The sequence below is a fragment of the Manacus candei genome, unplaced genomic scaffold (genome assembly GCF_025592945.1).
Source record: "Manacus candei isolate 608988 ecotype Guabito, Panama unplaced genomic scaffold, ASM2559294v1 h1tg000092l, whole genome shotgun sequence".
Classification (NCBI taxonomy): domain Eukaryota; kingdom Metazoa; phylum Chordata; class Aves; order Passeriformes; family Pipridae; genus Manacus; species Manacus candei.
In genome coordinates, this window is record NW_026138140.1 from 2,142,337 (window position 1) to 2,158,717 (window position 16,381).

Genomic DNA, 16,381 nt, shown 5'->3' on the forward strand with positions numbered 1-16,381 from the left:
CCAGCATGTTTTGCCAATTGATGGGTGACAGAGAGGACACAAACACTAGTAGAGGGAAGGGTCCTACTTTATTAGTAATATTATGGCAACACCAAACCAAAATACTGCATTTAATATGGCAGTAGGCTTAGCACGCACACCGTTTGTGCAACAACCAAACTGAGCAAGGTAATGCATCTAATCATTCCTACACCAGCAAAGAACAGTGTGCTGGTTTAAAGGTAAACCGGCAGTGGAAATGAACTCAACTCCAAAGAGAGATTATAAGTCAGAATAACAATTTAATAAAATAATACAATCAGTACAATTATACAGACAAACAATTGGTTTTAACCCATAAAACCCAAATATATAACCAGGCACCCTGGGGCATGAACAGAGTGGTGTTCTTTGGGCCCCCTGAGTCCAAAGGAAAAGGTGAGGGGAAAACCTGTTGGTGAGAGTGTTGTTGCAGCCTGGTCAAGGGTGGTGATTGCAGTCTGGTCAAAAGTGGTGATTGCAGTCCAGCTGAGGGTGGTGGTCTCAGTCTGGTTGAGAGCGGTGAGCTGCAGTCTTCCTCTGGATCCCACGAGTGGTAAAAAGGTTCCAAACCTCCAAGGGTATATATTCTCCAGTTCAGGCAGGAATGCTCAGTCCTTCCCTCAGAGTGGGGAATTCCATAAAAGGATATGAGGATGCTCAGTCCTTCCTTCAGAGCGGGGAATTCCATAAAAGGGTATGAGGACAGGAGCATCTTCCTATCTCGCAGGCCTCTACTGCTAACAATTTCTGGGAAATGGCATGGAAGGCTATAGAATACACAGTTCTGGGTTACACCCATACCATGATGAACTGGTCTCAGCTGTCCTAACTAGGACAAACAGTGATTAAGAAGATACATCCCCAGTTACCCCGTTAATCCATTATCCTCATCCAGACGGCTTCAGTCACTGGGGAGCCCCAGTCACAGGGTGGGAGAACCACGCCTGGTTTCTGGGGAAACCTATGCAGTACATCCACTCGTAGGTGAGGTCTCCATCTTTGCTCTGTGGGCAGCACACAGGCTCCCAGTGTCAAGGTCTGAGTCCGTGTCACCCCTTCCCTGTGCACGGTGTGAAAATGCCGTGTGCTGGCTGGGGTTGCAGCCCGAGGACTCCAGCTGGAAGTCCGGAATCCCTTTGTGTTTCACCAGACAACCTGTGTTCTTGCCTGTTAGGAATGCATAACAATATTTTTGTAGGCACCCTGGGGAAACGTGAAACTTCCTCTGTGTCTCTCAGCAAATATCCTGAGAGCTGCTTCTCTCAATTGTTTTCCAGGAAATGACCTACTCATTTTCACGTCCCGTGTCACCTCTGAAGTCGCCTCCAAAAGCTGAGCCTTCCAAATTGCCCTGCTCAACAAAGGTAAACCAGCCCCTTTTTGCCAGAGCTCTTGGTAAATTCCAAGAGAGCTTTCTGCCCCTTGCATGTGCTTTCACCTGCTTTTGAGCCCAATGGATCTCGAGTTGTGAAACTCTTCGAAATGCAGAGTCAGCCTGGGCCTTTGCAGGCAAAGCTCATCTGCTTCAACAGCAACTCAAGGAAAGCAACTGCCCTTCTGAAGGGGCTTTTAGTCTTTACCAGCATTTTGTTATTAATAGTCTTACATGCCATGCCTAGAGCAGTTGGTAAGCAAATGTTTGCTGAGTGCCTGCTGGTCTCATGTCAGGAAAAAACCCCAACAAACTCATGCTGCTTCCCTCTTTCTTGTCTCAGCAAACCAACTCCACGGATGTGCCATCCATTGAGGACATTTTGAGGGTAGGTGCTCTCAAAGAACAGAGCTCTGTGTTTCCTTCTATTTTGTGTGCATTAAGGTAAGGGGTGGGGAAAAACACAGCGCTCCACTTCTGCTCACTCAGCGGGTGTTGCTGTTGCTGCAAGTGTGTTGTGGGCTGTGCTGAGGAGCAGTAAAGATCAAAGTCAGCCTCAGATACAGCTGGAGTTGTCAGATCAACCCTGCTCTCAGGGTGTGAGTGTAATAGAGTCTAGTGCAGTTCAAGAGCCACACTGACAAGGTTTGTGAGACAGACAGAGCTGCTCCATCCTCAAGTCAGGAGTTCCCTTTCCTGACCTTCCTTCCTCCCAAGGCACTGGACGTGCTGCCTCGTGTCCGTGCTGGCAGCGTGTTTTGCCAATGGACAGCTGACAGAGAAGGCACAAACACCAGTAGAGAGAAGGGTCCTACTTGATTAGAAATATTAAGACAACACCAAACCAAAATACTGCATTTAATATGGCAGTAAGCTTAGCACGCACACTGTTTGTGCCACAACCAAACTGAGCAAGGTAATGCATCTAATCATTCCTATACCAGCAAAGAACAGTGATTAAGAAGATACATCCCCAGTTACCCCGTAAATCCATTCCCCTCATCCAGACGGCTTCAGTCACTGGGGAGCCCCGGTCACAGGGAAGGGTGGGAGAACCACTCCCGGTTCCTGGGGAATCCTATGCAGTGCATCCACTCGTAGGTGAGGTCTCCATCTTTGCTCTGTGAGCAGCACACAGGCTCCCAGTGCCTTGGTCTGAGTCCGTGTCACCCCTTCCCTGTGAAAGGTGTGAAAATGCCGTGTGCTGGCTGGGGTTGCAGCCCGAGGACTCCAGCTGGAAGTCCAGCATCCCTTTGTGTTTCACCAGACAGCCTGTGTTCTTACCGGTCAGGAATGCATATCACTAGTTTTGTAGGCACCCTGGGGAAACGTGAAACTTCCTCTGTGTCTCTCAGCAAATATCCTGAGAGCTGCTTCTCTCAATTGTTTTCCAGGAAATGACCTACTCATTTTCACGTCCCGTGTCACCTCTGCAGTCGCCTCCAAAAGCAGAGCCTTCCAAACTGCCTTGCTCAACAAAGGTAAACCAGCCCCTTTTTGCCAGGACTCTTGGTAAATTCCAAGAGAGCTTTCTGCCTCTTGCATGTGCTTTTCACCTCCTTTTGAGCCCAGTGGATCTCGAGCTGTGAAGCAACTGCTTCCAGTGCACTCTTTTGCTGAGAATTAGAAGCGATTGTGCTGCTGAGTGTTTTGGAGTGGACTGAGGTGGTGGCAAAATGATCTTCCCTCTTTTCAGTTGTTTTTAGCAAGCTCTGTCATTTTACTTTTACTTGTTAGAATTTTGAACCAGAGGAGGTAGATTTTGATGTACAAAAGCCATTTTAACATTATTGTCTACAAAAGATATTTGCTGATTCTCTTAAGCTGCTTGGCACTTCTTGTAAAGTTTTAAATACTTCTTCAAAGATGTACCTACCTCTAATGTGCCAGTAATACATTTTTGGTGGCAGTAGCACGTATCATTTCTGTGTCATGTCTGGCCAGCTTGGACTCTGGGACACTTCCCAGTCAGACTCTGACAAGCCAGTCAAAGTGTTTAGTCCAGTCGGTAACACCTGGGAAACCAATCATTGGTAAAGTGTTCTTGAGGAAGAGCTGATTTATTTCATTCTCAGCATGCGCTTTGTCTTTCTTTATAGGGGACAGATGGCTCTGCAGCTCAGAATCAGGGTAAGTAGAAATCCAAAGCAAACACCCAGTTATGTATTGACAGGTCATTTCGTGTGTGGTGTGTGATGTGTTGTGGGGAACATCAGATGTTTACATGGATTAAGAAGGATGATTTCCCTGCTTTGTTGAACAGGGATGAATTTAGAAATGGCCTTAGAGACTGTAAACATTAATTACCTAGAAATGAAGGTAGCAGTTCAGCAGGGCACAAGCAGTATTTCATTAGGAAACCCTCTGAGGAAACCCCACTGGGAAAGCCCATGGAGTGATGAATAATCTCAGTGGCAAAGACGTCCTGGAAGAAAGTGACTTTCCAATCTGGTGCTCAGAGATGATAGGGTGAAACCGGCTAGAAGTGAGGCAAATTAATCCAACCTATTCCTGTTTGATGTGCAGAGCAGTCTGGCACAGCCTCAGGAACTTTGCCGAGCTCTCAGCCAAGAACATCGTAAGTAACCAGAGTGTGTTCCCAGCTCTACTGGGCAGTTACTTAAAAGAACCTGGAAGGCACAAAAACTGGTGCTCCTTGAGGATTCTGAAGCTTCAGGTTTTATCAGTCTGATTTTTCTTAGAAAACTTGAGTGCAGGGAATTTTCACCAATGAAACATTAATATTTCCGGATGGACACACAGAAAGGTTTAGGATGGAAAAAACCTTTAAGATCCTCAAGTCCAACCATTAATCCAGCAATGCCAAGTCCAGTAAACCATGGGATGGTGCTATTGTCTGTGTTGAAAGAAAAACCAAAACTGAAGAAAATCCCCCAGAGATTAATGTCGTAGCCTTGGGGAGCAGTGCAGGCTGAGAGCATGGGAGTCTCTTCCTGTGCAAGGATCAGACTCCTTCCCTCCTGCAGGCTGGGCCAGGGAGCCCTTTGTGAGGAGCATTCCCTCCCTGAGCTTGGTCTTTGCTGCCTCTAGATGACAGCCCTTGCTCCTGACCTCCATTGCCCAATATCCCCAGGTCAGCTGGAAAGCCCAATGAAATGCCTGGTTGTGTGTTACCATTTTACCACCCATTCAGGCAGTGACAGGCTTTTGCAGCCTGAATGTGTCAAATGTTCAGGAGGGATGGGGGAGGTTGGTTTGTTTTGGCAAGCCCAACCCAAAACTTGTTCAGAGTCTGGTGCTTGAGAATGTGTCTGCCTTGGCTGATATTTCTGTTCTGGTTGTAGTTTCAATTGGCTCACAAATGTCCCGCAGCTCAGTGACAGTGAGGAGAGCGATGACAACCAGGTCAGTTTTCAGTGTTGTATCATCTCGACTTCTTGCACTGCTCTGAGTTCCTTGAGCTAACCTTTCCTCCCCCTCTCTTTGTTTTTGTGAACAAAACAGGTTGTTGAAAGGCTGCCTTCTCCACTTGCTCCTCCAAGATACAGGTTTGTTCCCAAACTAGTAGATCGACCAAATTAGGAGAAAAACAAACCTTTTTTTATATGAGGGGGAGATTGGAAAGCATTCTTGGTTTCTCCTTTAGCCATAAGCTTTGGTTTCTGGCTGCCTGAGGTTGCTGTTAAAAATTGGCTTCAGCTCTGTGGGGTTATCCTGAAAGCTCCAGTTAGAAATGTATAATCCAGGCATGCTGCAGTCTGCCTGTGAACCAGAACTCTGTTCACATTCTCATTGTAAAGGCAGGGAGGGGCACAATCTGATAAACGAATGACTAGGATAGAAAATGTGAAGTTAGTCTGTGGACAAGAGCAGATGAACCACTTGTGGTTTGTGGAATTGCTGTTGGTTGTGAGACCGTGGCCAGCTTTGGCAGTGGCACGGACCTATTTCCCTGAAAATGCCCCCATGTGTGTCAACTGCTTTGGTAGGAGTGTAAAAGGATTTGTGTAGGCAATGGGGATAGTGTTTATGTAAGGGAATCACATTTTTATTCCAGGATTTTGCTCCTCTATTGTCATGTAAACATAAAACCAAAGTGCTCAGGGTGTTTAGAGGTGACCCACAGAGCCGTAAATCTCATTTGCTTGGTTCATAATTTGACACCAAAGAGTGCCCAATATCCCCAGGTCAGCTGGAAAGCCCAATGAAATGCCTGGTTGTGTGTTACCATTTTACCACCCATTCAGGCAGTGACAGGCTTTTGCAGCCTGAATGTGTCAAACGTTCAGAAGGGATGGGGAAGGCTGTTTTGTTTTGGCAAACCCAACCCAAATCTTGTTCAGAGTCTGGTGCTTGAGAATGTGTCTGCCTTGGCTGATATTTCTGTTCTGGTTGTAGTTTCAGTTGGCTCCCGAATGTCCCGCAGCTCAGTGACAGTGAGGAGAGTGATGACAACCAGGTCAGTTTTCAATGTTGTATCATCTTGACTTCTTGCACTGCTCTGAGTTCCTGGAGCTAACCTTTCTTCCCCCTCTCCTCTTTGTTTTTGTGAACACAACAGGTTCTTGAAAAGCCTCCTTCTGCACTTGCTCCTCCAAGATACAGGTTTGTTCCCAAACTACTAGCTAGACCAAATCAGGAGAAAAACAAAACTCCGATTTCTCTGAGAGGGAGGTGGGAAAGTGTCCTTTGCTTTTCCTGTAGCCATAGGCTTTGGTTCCTGGCTGCCTGAGGGTGTTGTTGAAAATTGGCTTCAGTTTGGGGTTTTCCTGAAAGCTCCAGTTAGAAATGTATAATCCAGGCATGCTGCAGTTTACTTATGAACCAGAACTGTGTTAATGTGTGTCGAGTGCTTTGGTAGGAGTGTTAAAGAATTTCTGTAGGTAATGGGGATAATGTTAAGATAAGGAAATCACATTTTTATTCCAGGATTTTACTCCTCTGTTGCCATGGAATCATAAAATCAAATCACTCAGGGTCTTTAGAGGTGATGCACAGAACTGTAAATCTTGTTCTCTTGGCTCATATTTTGACATGAAAGAGTGTGAAGATTTGTGTAGTTTTCCTAAAAGGCCTCAGGAACACCAGTGTTCTCCTCCTTTTTCCAGAACGATGGGGTTCATTGGTTATCATTCCTATTTGTTTTCTTGCTGTGAACTGTGCTGTGATGAGGGGTTGGTGTCTTATTTTTCTTCTATGGCCATGAGAAAAATTTCTCACAGAGAGCCTGTAGTTGGAAATGAGGTTGGAACAAGAGAGTTGTGAGCAGATTAAGTAAAACTCCTGTCCTGGTTCCCAGGCTTTTCCCCCCAGCTTTGGAAGGACACTGGAGGAATTCTCTGGGTTCATGAGTCAGGCCCCAGCTAGTTTCCAGAAGGAACAGGAAATAAGGATGAATTTGTATGTGTGTCAGGAGACTTCAGCAGGAAAACAAGGAGCCCTGTGACAGGAGAAATATTGGCACCCTTGAGCACAGAGAGTGTGAACATGCACAGCTTCTGGTGCACAGAGGGTGCTTTCTGTCCCTTGGGGAGCAGTGCAGGCTGAGAGCATGGGAGTCTCTTCCTGTGCAAGGATCAGACTCCTTCCCTCCTGCAGGCTGGGCCAGGGAGCCTTTTGTGAGCAGCATTCCCTCCCTGAGCTTGGTCTTTGCTGCCTCTAGATGGCAGCCCTTGCTCCTGACCTCCATTGCCCAATATCCCCAGGTCAGCTGGAAAGCCCAATGAAATGCCTGGTTGTGTGTTACCATTTTCCCACCCATTCAGGCAGTGACAGGCTTTTGCAGCCTGAATTTGTCAAATGTTCAGAAGGGATGGGGGAGGTTGGTTTGTTTTGGCAAGCCCAACCCAAAACTTTTTTCAGTGTCTGGTGCTTGAGAATGTGTCTGCCTTGGCTGATATTTCTGTTCTGGTTGTCTTTCAGTGTGCTCGTAGATGACCTGCAGCTCAGTGACAGCGAGGAGAGCGATGACAACCAAGTCAGTTTGGGATGTTGGACACATCAGGCACACAGACGTGCCTTGGAATCATCTCACCTTGTTGTCTTGTTCTGAGTTCCTTGAGCTAACCTTTCCTTCCTCTCTTCTCTTTCTTTTTGTGACCAAAACAGGTTGCTGAAAAGCCTCCTTCTGCACTTGTTTCTCCAAGAGACAGGTTTTTTAGCAAACTTCTAGTTAGACCAGATAAGGAGAAAAACAAACCTCCTTTTTATGGGAGGGGGAGATGGGAAAGGGTTCCTGGTTTCTGTCATGTCTTGTTAGTCAGAAGCAATATTCAAGACAGGCTAAAGTGCCCCGGGCCAGCATTAGAGGAAGAAAGGTGGGGAAGCCCAGAGCTTTTCCTCTAGGAGAGCACTGACCCACATTTTTGTCTTGACCAAGTAACACAGATGGAGAAGGGAAAACTTAAGGGGAAGAATAGAAAACCAAAAAACCATCCTGAAATCTGGTAGCCTTTATTGGAAATTTTTTTCCAGTTGAAAGGACTGAGGCTTTCAGAAAAGCCCTGGCCGGTTTTGATGGGTTTTTAAAGTTGAGTTGGCCAAATGCAGCTTCGGAATGTAGCAGTGATGTCCTGCTTACATATTTGTCTTAGTGGGTTGAAGTTGAAATATTTATTATATTATGTTTTGAATATGGCAATGTATTCTTTTGGCCTTCTCCCCTCTCCTCTCATTGCCAAAACACAGGGTTTCAGTTTTATTTCTAAATACCGCCACGTCAATATAATAAGTAAATAATCTTCACCCATGCTCCTTTGTAATTTCATCTCCTGGTGGCTTTGCAGTGCCCTACAGTCCCAGCCCAGGAGTGTGGCATCATCTCCATCCAGCAGCTCGGAGACCAGTGACTCAGAGAGCTCCGTAGACTGGGAGACCGTTTACTCAGAGAGCTCCTCCGACTCGGAGATGGAGACCACCTTGAGTGGCGGTGACGTGAGCGACCCTCCAATTGCACCAGCACCTGAGGTGAGTGCAAATGAAATGTAGGAGCTGCTTAAGACAGCCTCCTGCCTCAGCCTGCCTGCTGTCTGAGTGCAGGCAGGACAGGAGACCTGAAATAGTGTTGTCCTTCAGGCGTCCCCTTGACACCTTTGCTGTGTCAGAGATGCTGCTTCCCTTCTGGAGTTTGTCAGTGAAATACCCTCAGTAACAGCGTGGTTAGACCTCTGGTGGTTTCTGCTGGAAGTGTTCCCCCTTGTCCTTTGGCATCGTTGTCTAGTACTTCTGGAGTGTTAATTCCATGCTTAGTCCATTTTGAAGCTGACAGATGAAACTTTTGGTGAATATGCTGAATGATCCTCCTTTGCAGTCTTTAGGCTGTGGCCCCTGACTGTTTTCTGTGCAGAGGCGTTCTGGATAATGGCTCTGTAAGCTCCAGTAAAAAGTCCATGGCTTCACTTTCTGCTTGTTTCAGCATTGTCATTGTCATCCTTGGTTACTTCTGTTTGGCCTCAATGATCAACATCTGTTTGATAATACAGTCCTCCAGTGCTGAAGCTGGAGAGGGAGGAGGAAGAAACAGTGAGGTTGCAGCCCTGGCTGTGTGCCCTGTGTGCTGCATGTACAGTTCAGGGGTGGTGACTGGGGAGCAGGGCTGGGCTGGTTTGCTTTTAGTAAACATCCTGTGAGGGCTGCTGCACACAGGTGAAAGATTCACCCAAAGAAAGGATCTTGAGAAGGCTGCTCAGGGGTCCTTGGGGTGAAAGGTCGTCCCTTCCTCTTGTTTTTGCTAAAGAAGAGCTGCAGGGAGGCTCCTGCCTTGCCATGACCCTGACAGTGAATAGGTCTAGACTAGCAGAAATTTTGCTGTTCTTCCCTCTTCCTCCCAAACCCTGGGAGCATGGTTTTACACACTGTTGTTAAACTTTTTTGGTGGCAGTAGCAAGTATCATTTCTGTGCATGCTAAGGTATGGCAGGCCAGTTTAGACTCTGGACTTCCCAGTCAGACTCTGACAAGCCAGTCAAAGTGTTTAGTCCAGTAGGTAACACCTGGGAAACCAATCATTGGTAAAGTGCTATTGAGAAAGAGCTGATTTATTTCCTTTTCAACATGCACTTTGTCTTCTTTTCTAGGGCACAGACGGCTCTGCAGCTCAGAATCAGGGTAAGTAGAAATCCAAAGCAAACACCCAGTTATGTATTGACAGGTCATGTTGTGTGTGGTGTGTGAAATGTTGTGGAGAACATCAGATGTTTACATGGATTAAGAAGGGTGATTTCCCCTGCTTTGTTGAACAGGGATGAATTTAGAAATGGCCATAGAGACTGTAAACATTCATTACCTAGAAATGAAGGTAGCAGTCCAGCAGGGCACAAGCAGTATTTCATTAGGAAACCCCCTTAGGAAACCCCATTGGGAAAGCCCATGGAGTGATGAATAATCTCAGTGGCAAAGACGTCCTTGAAGAAAGTGACTTTCCAATCTGGTGCTCAGAGATGATAGGGTGAAACCGGCTAGAAGTGAGGCAAATTAATCCAACCTATTCCTGTTTGATGTGCAGAGCAGTCTGGCACAGCCTCAGGAACATCGCCGAGCTCTCAGCCAAGAACATCGTAAGTAACCAGACTCTGTTACAAGCCCAACCCAAATTGTTCAGTGTCTGGTGCTTGCGAATGTGTCTGCCTTGGCTGATATTTCTGTTCTGGTTGTCTTTCAGCGTGCTCATAGACGACCTGCAGCTCAGTGACAGCGAGGAGAGCGATGACAACCAAGTCAGTTTGGGATGTTGGACACACCGGGCACACAGACATGCCTTGGAATCATCTCACCTTGTTGCATTGTTCTGAGTTCCTTGAGCTAACCTTTCCTCCTTCTCTCCTCTTTTTTTTTGTGACCAAAATAGGTTGTTGAAAAGCCTCCTTCTCCACTTGGTGGTCCAAGGTCTTTGCAATCCAGCAGCTCAGAGTCAGGGAGCACCAGTGACTCTGAGAGCTCCTCAGACTCTGAGACCAGTGACTCTGAGAGCTCCTCATCCCCGGAGACAAGTGACTCAGAGAGCTCCTCGGGCTCAGAGACCCACCACACTGGGGGTGTCAAAAGGCCTGGCAAGCCCCTGGTGGACAACGGGGTCAAGAGATGCCGGAAGGAGGACAGCAACCCTGATCCATTGGAGATCAGAGCCCAGTCTTCCAGGGACAAACAGAGGGTCAAAAAAAGAGCAAAATCTACTTACAGAAAAGACCTGAAGCCGGCCCTCCAAGAGCCCCATGAGAACAGAAAGGGCTCCCAGCAGGCCAAAGTGAAACAGCCCTTTGCCCTCAGGGTGAAGAAGTTGCTCTCGCCAGTGAGAGACCCCGCAGCTCCTGAGCCTGTCCGGGTGAAAGAGGAGCACCAGAGAAGAGCAGAGACCAAGGACCTCCCTGGTGCAAGGAAGTGGGACTTGAAGAGGAGAGCCATGGACAGTCCTGATGAGCCCAGTGGGAAGAAAAAGGTGAGAGGTGGGAGGGGAGGTGGGTTTGTACAAGGACCAAGGTGGTGTTTGAAAAACTCCTGCGAAGTTTCCACTTCACAGGTTGGGAGTGGAACCATTATGCTTCTCCCATAAAGGTGTTCTCGAATGTCTAAAGCGACCGTGAATCAAAACTTTCCACAGCTGTTTCTCAATGGTCACAAATCCCCTCCTGAGCAAATGAAAAGCCCACCTAGAAGAGATGAAATGTTTATTTTCAGCAATGGAAATAAGAGGTTTAGCAGTTTCATCCCTGCCACTACAAAACAATTAATCAATCCAAGCAAATTAGATAAAAAGTCCTTTTTGGTTACTTGTCAGTGAGCCTGAAATCTATATCTGCTGTGCTGTGGGTTTACATTTGGTGAATTCCAGTATCTTAGTTTTCCTGTTCTCAGTCAGAATCAGAATCACTCAAGCTTAAGCGTATTAGTCTGTACTTGGTGTGAACTTTCAAAACCTGAGTGATTTTTTTTTCCTTTTTTTCTTTCTTCCTGTTAGAGGGGAGAGATATGAAGATTAAAGCTAGTCTTCAGTAAGCAAAGACTGCAATAAAGTGAAGTGAGTATACAGTGGTGGGATGTCAGAAAGATGCCTAAATCTAAGTCTCTCTTAAAAAGGGGGAGCTGAAGAACTGTATCTCCTGTCCTAACACTCCTGAGTTTGCTTCTAACATAGGATGCCTTCTGAAACTTAATCTGCTGGAGATTTGCCTTTCCATCCTGGAAGTAACCGCTCCAGAAAACAGCTTTGTAGCTGTATATGGGTAAGGGTAGAGCATTTTCCTTCTCCACTAAAATCATCTTGTTGCCTTTGTCTTTCTCCTATGTGACCCACAGAAACATAACCAGTGTGTGCCTTTTGAGTCCTGACTGTCTGGCATTTCAGGCATCCTCGGTGGCCAGGAATTTCTGGTTTATCCCAGTGTAGCATTTGCAGTGTTTCTGGTAGATGTGCTGAAGCTTCCCTGCCAGTTTGCACACCAGGGCACTGCCAGTATTTTGGCCAGGTCTTTGCTAGAGTCAGTGCTTCCAAGAGCGTGTCTCCAAGTCGTCAGTGTTCCCAACAGGGCAGGCTCGTGCATCAGTCATGGGCTACTGCATTGTATTCCTGCTTGCCTGTGGCTGGAGTTTGAGCTGTTGGCTTGGACTGGTGCTGAGGTTTGTGTCCTGACAACAGGAGGAAACTGCTGTTCTGCAGACAAAATGCTGAGGTGCTCTGAAAGCATGGAGACTTTGGGGCCAGCGTTTAGTTGGGGAAAGGATATTCCAACTGCAGTAGTGATGGAAGATCTTTAGTTCTGGAGTTCACTCTTCCCTGTCTCTCAGTGAAAATGAGCAGCTGCTTTAGTCACGTTGTGGCTTTTGGAGTGGGAAGGATAGGAAGCGTTTTTGGGCTGGATCAGGTCAGGGATGGTGCTGTGCTCTGTGTAAAATAGTCCTCAGCTGTGCCAAGGTAGAGAAGCTGGGGAGCATGTGTGCAGTGAATAGGGACCATTCCCACTGGGAAAAGTGGGTAGTGAAAGAGGAGAGAGGACTGTCCCATGTACAGCAGAATCAGGCAAGATGTGCAGCATCAACCTGCCGTGTTGGAGCAGCACTTGCTAAAGGAACTTGGCTCCTGAGCAGCACTTGAATTTTGGAGTCCTTGCTGGGCACGTGACCAGTATTTGCCAGTAGCAACTCCTAGAATTGCTGCTCCTCTTGTTATTGTGCAGTTTTGTTGTTAAAACTGTTGTGTTCTCCTGTGGTGCAAGCAGTGGTGCATCTGTAAAAGCTGTAGGGGGGGTGCAGTTCAGTCTGTAACCTGCCATCCCACGTGGCCTTTGCAGTGCCATTTTCCATAAAACACAAGGCTTTGTGAGCTACTGAGGATGAAGGGATGCAGTGCCATGATCTGTTGGCAGAGTGGCAAAAGAAAATAAGCACGATGTGCGGTAGGAAGGCTGTCAAAAGGCTCACACTGATGAGGCAGTTGCTGAAATTCTACAGGCTTTGCAAGTGCCCTTTGAATCAAATAACAGTATTTGCTGAGTGTCCTCTGTCAGATGTGCCTGTTGTATGAAAGCAACCAAAGGTTTTCTCTCTCCCTCTCTTTTTCCAGAGATCTTTGCCAAAGTCATCAGAGAGACCTGTGCTCTGGTATTGACCAGGAGCCTGACAGACCTGTCACACTCCACCAGGCAGGCAGTACAGTGTCTGAGACTGGAAGAAAACATGCCGGAATTGTTTCTCCAGGATGTCAAATACCTTCCAGTTTTCTGTCATTTTGAAGCCTTAGGAACATAGGAACTTAGTTATTTTTTTGAATTGTTCAATAAAACACCTGCAAGGAAAAATAGAAAGAGCTTAGTTATTTTTTTTTGAATTTTTGAAAAAAGCACCTGCAAACAAAAATGTTTCAAATAAAGCTGAAGTTTTCTGGTTCCCTTAGGAAATATTTGCACTGTGTTTGTTTGGGTAGTGGTTTCCTGCCTTGAAAATAAAGAGATGGAGAATGGCACCTGCCTTTAAAATGACAAAGTGCAATGAATTGTCTGCACGGGCCAATGTATTGATGATCTATAAACATTTCTCTTATGAGTAACCAACAGGACAATCATCACAAATATTGTTGACAAGGAGATCTGCCTCCAGAGGTTATTAGGTGACATCCCACAGTCTGCAGTAGTTGTGTGCCCAGAAAACACCAGAGGAGTGTTACTGAGGGTCTTGCTCAGTTTCAGCCTTGGAAGCCTCAGGCTGGGGTGGCAAATGCCAAGGGGTGTTTGGCAACAGCTCTGTCTGTCTCCTGTGGTGGAGGGATGTCACTCACAGGCTCCTACTCGGCCACACATCAGGATGGGCCCAGATACTTAGAAACCTGTCAAGGGAACACAGAAGGCAATAATTAGCTGTTTGCAAGCATTTTTCCCTTGTCACTGTAACTGTGAAGGCAGCATGCCCAGCATTTATGTGTTCAGTAAGATGACACCCGTGTCTACCCAAGGATTTCCAATGGTGTGACAGCCGCATCTGCTGTCCTCATATGGAAAAGTGTGCCTTAGTCCTCTGGTCCTCTCACATCCCTTGCCCTATCTCCGACGGACCTGTGGGAGTGGTGAAGAGAAGGATGGTATCCCAAAACAAGTGTGTTTACAAGAAAGAATTCCCTCCTGTTTCCACATAATTTCATGATGTAGGAACAGGTCTGCACATGTGCAGCAGTCTCCCCTTTGCAAACTACCTGTTCATGGGTTTGAGGCTCTTGAAAATGGACAGTAAATAAACACCAGCAAAATGTCTGCATTTGCAAAAGTAGTTTCTGTAGAAGTGGCCCCTGCCAGGTGGAAGGCTGGATCCAAGTTCATGAAGGCAAACCATTAATCTGGCTGGAAAGAACAGGGTATTTTTCCATGAAAGGCTTTCAGGTTTCACCTCTCCCCATCCCTGCCCCTTACTGCACTGTGCCATAGGGGACATCACAAGGACGCACAGAAATGCCCTGGATTTATGAAAACCACAGAAAACTGGCATGTTCTGTATGCTCCTACCACCCATCAGCTGTACCATCCCATACGCTTCCCGATCCCGAGGCCGCAGCACAGCTGGTGTGCCAGGTGGGATTTGGTTTCCCACAGGTGCCCTCAGCCCCAGGGCCGCCGCGGTGCCAGTCCCGTGGCTGTGGCCCCATCCCCTTTCCCGGCAGCCCTCCCTGAAATTTCAGAACTGAGACCCTCCATTGTTTAGAAAAGTGCTACAGAAGTGCTCATGTCCCATGGTTTCTAACAGTTCCTGCAGGAAAACATTCTCGATGCAGTGGGAAGCACATGGTTATATCTGCAGAGCGCAACTGATGTAAACCAATCTACTGGCAATTCTGAAGTTCTCGTAGAAACCTGAGAAATCTTGTCATTTATTTCTCCTCCCCTGACCCAGCTGTATCTTTCCTTCCTTTTGCCTCAGAAGCACATGAACAGGGAGCCTCCCTAGTGGGGTTCCACAGGGCTCCATCTTGGGCCCAGTGCTCTTCCACACCTTCATAAATGACTTGGACGCAGGGCTGGAAGGGATACTAAGCAAGTGTGCAGACAACACAAAACTGGGAGGAGCTGTCGACTCCCTGGAGGGCAGGGAGGTCCTGCAGAGAGACCTGGACAAATGAGAGGGCTGGGCAATCACCAACCCCATACTGAGCAAGTTTGCAGTCGACACAAAAATGGGAGGAGCTGTCGACTCCCGGGAGGCAAACCATGGTGTTACTGTTGTGGTTGAAAGCTGTCCTAAAGAGGAATTTGATCGAGGGTTCCCTCTTTTCTCAGAAGCTGTTGTGCAATCAAATGTACAAGAAGATGGTGCAGCTGACAGGTAGAGCAAGTGAGCTGCAGGAATCAGACCTCATGAAAAAATCATCTGGTAATTGTTTTTCACCAGAGAGGTGAGCAAATCATCTCCTTGATTTGTGCAGCAAATTAGGAATTCTTGGAATTGATGATTTGTACTTTGATCAGTGATGTGCTGATTTTGATTCTTTTTAGATTAGTTGTGTTTATTTGACTGAGATGATTTAATACTTCAGTCACCATCTGATGGCATTACTTGGTGTACAGAAACCTTTTTTCACATTAAGTCTCTGAAGAATTATCTATATTTGAAGGAATTGTAAAGATCTTGTGAGTCATATCTATGAATTGGATTGCTGTGATGTTTGGTTTTCATTACCCCATTAACAAATAATTTACATGTAAAATCCAGATTCTTACTACTGCCTCTGCAAGCTGAGAACAATTGTCACTGAAAGAAGTCATCTCTCCAGGGAAATTAATTATTAATATTAATGTTATCCACCCTGCAGTGGAACAAATTAATTTCAAGTGGAGGGGAAGGTTCCGGGAGGGCTTGCTGCTGCTTCAGCTTTAAACGTAAGTGTCTCTGAGGAGTAGGATAGCCATGGAATCCCTCATAAAGGAGGATGATTTTGGCAGTGCAAAGCCCCTTTTGTTCTGGGCTGGGTGCTGCCAAAAGGTCCCGGTGCTGAGAAAGAGATGACTGATGGGAGACCCATCAGATCTGTGGCAAAAGCAACTCTGGGCATGGAGATTAGTTAGAATTCCAACTGAGCTGTCTCAGACAGTAACTGCAGAGGAAGATGGTAAAGCCTGTGTGGAAAATCTCCAATTGCAGATGTGAATCCAAAGCTCTTGATTTATTATTTTTCAGTGTTCATAACCAAGGCCATTATAATGATAAATGTTTGCATGATATGTATTTAATGACACTGACTATTATAATTTTTTAATATTTCAAGGCCAGGCTGGATGGGGATTTGAGCAACCTGATCTAGGAAAAGGTGTCCCTGCCCATGGCAAGGGGGTTGGAACTTTAAGGTCCCTTCCAACCGAAAACATTCTATGGTTTTAAGGTTCCATGAATCCATTGTCTTCTGCAAGTGTCCATCAAACTGTCCCTTCAAAGAACTGAATGCCTGCAAAGACATCAAGTTTTCCCACACTGTTAATGTTCGTGATGGCAGCGTTGAAGGGATGGGAAGCTCTTGACTGGGTTCATAAGGTTCAAGTTTCCAAGCAGCTTCCATGTT

General features: G+C 46.5%; 2 protein-coding genes across 22 annotated transcripts in view; both read left to right on the forward strand.

Annotated features, from left to right (window-relative positions):
* The window catches only part of LOC127460967 (AF4/FMR2 family member 1-like), a 33,873-nt gene extending 20,872 nt beyond the window's left edge, over positions 1–13,001 (forward strand). For 10 of the 20 annotated variants that reach the window (XM_051768122.1, XM_051768123.1, XM_051768125.1 and 7 more), the window contains 16 exons: positions 1,299–1,385; positions 1,737–1,781; positions 2,788–2,874; positions 3,493–3,523; positions 3,920–3,971; positions 5,753–5,813; positions 5,916–5,959; positions 7,277–7,331; positions 7,463–7,506; positions 8,140–8,320; positions 9,429–9,459; positions 9,857–9,908; positions 10,013–10,067; positions 10,199–10,786; positions 11,306–11,365; positions 12,908–13,001. In XM_051768122.1, coding sequence (XP_051624082.1) covers positions 1,299–1,385; positions 1,737–1,781; positions 2,788–2,874; positions 3,493–3,523; positions 3,920–3,971; positions 5,753–5,813; positions 5,916–5,959; positions 7,277–7,331; positions 7,463–7,506; positions 8,140–8,320; positions 9,429–9,459; positions 9,857–9,908; positions 10,013–10,067; positions 10,199–10,786; positions 11,306–11,320 — 1,428 coding nt within the window. In that variant the 3' untranslated portion in view covers positions 11,321–11,365; positions 12,908–13,001. Of the gene's footprint in view, positions 1–1,298; positions 1,386–1,736; positions 1,782–2,787; positions 2,875–3,492; positions 3,524–3,919; positions 3,972–5,752; positions 5,814–5,915; positions 5,960–7,276; positions 7,332–7,462; positions 7,507–8,139; positions 8,321–9,428; positions 9,460–9,856; positions 9,909–10,012; positions 10,068–10,198; positions 10,787–11,305; positions 11,366–11,454; positions 11,571–12,907 lie in introns of all 20 variants that reach the window. The other 10 variants (XM_051768128.1, XM_051768134.1, XM_051768133.1 and 7 more) reach the window with 6 other exon arrangements.
* Positions 13,002–13,840: 839 nt separating this feature from the next.
* Positions 13,841–16,381, forward strand: part of SLC7A11 (solute carrier family 7 member 11) — a 272,050-nt gene continuing 269,509 nt past the window's right edge. For both annotated transcript variants that reach the window (XM_051768142.1, XM_051768147.1), the window contains exon 1: positions 13,841–15,220. The gene's annotated coding sequence lies outside the window, so the exon portion shown is untranslated. The remainder of the gene's footprint in view (positions 15,221–16,381) is intronic.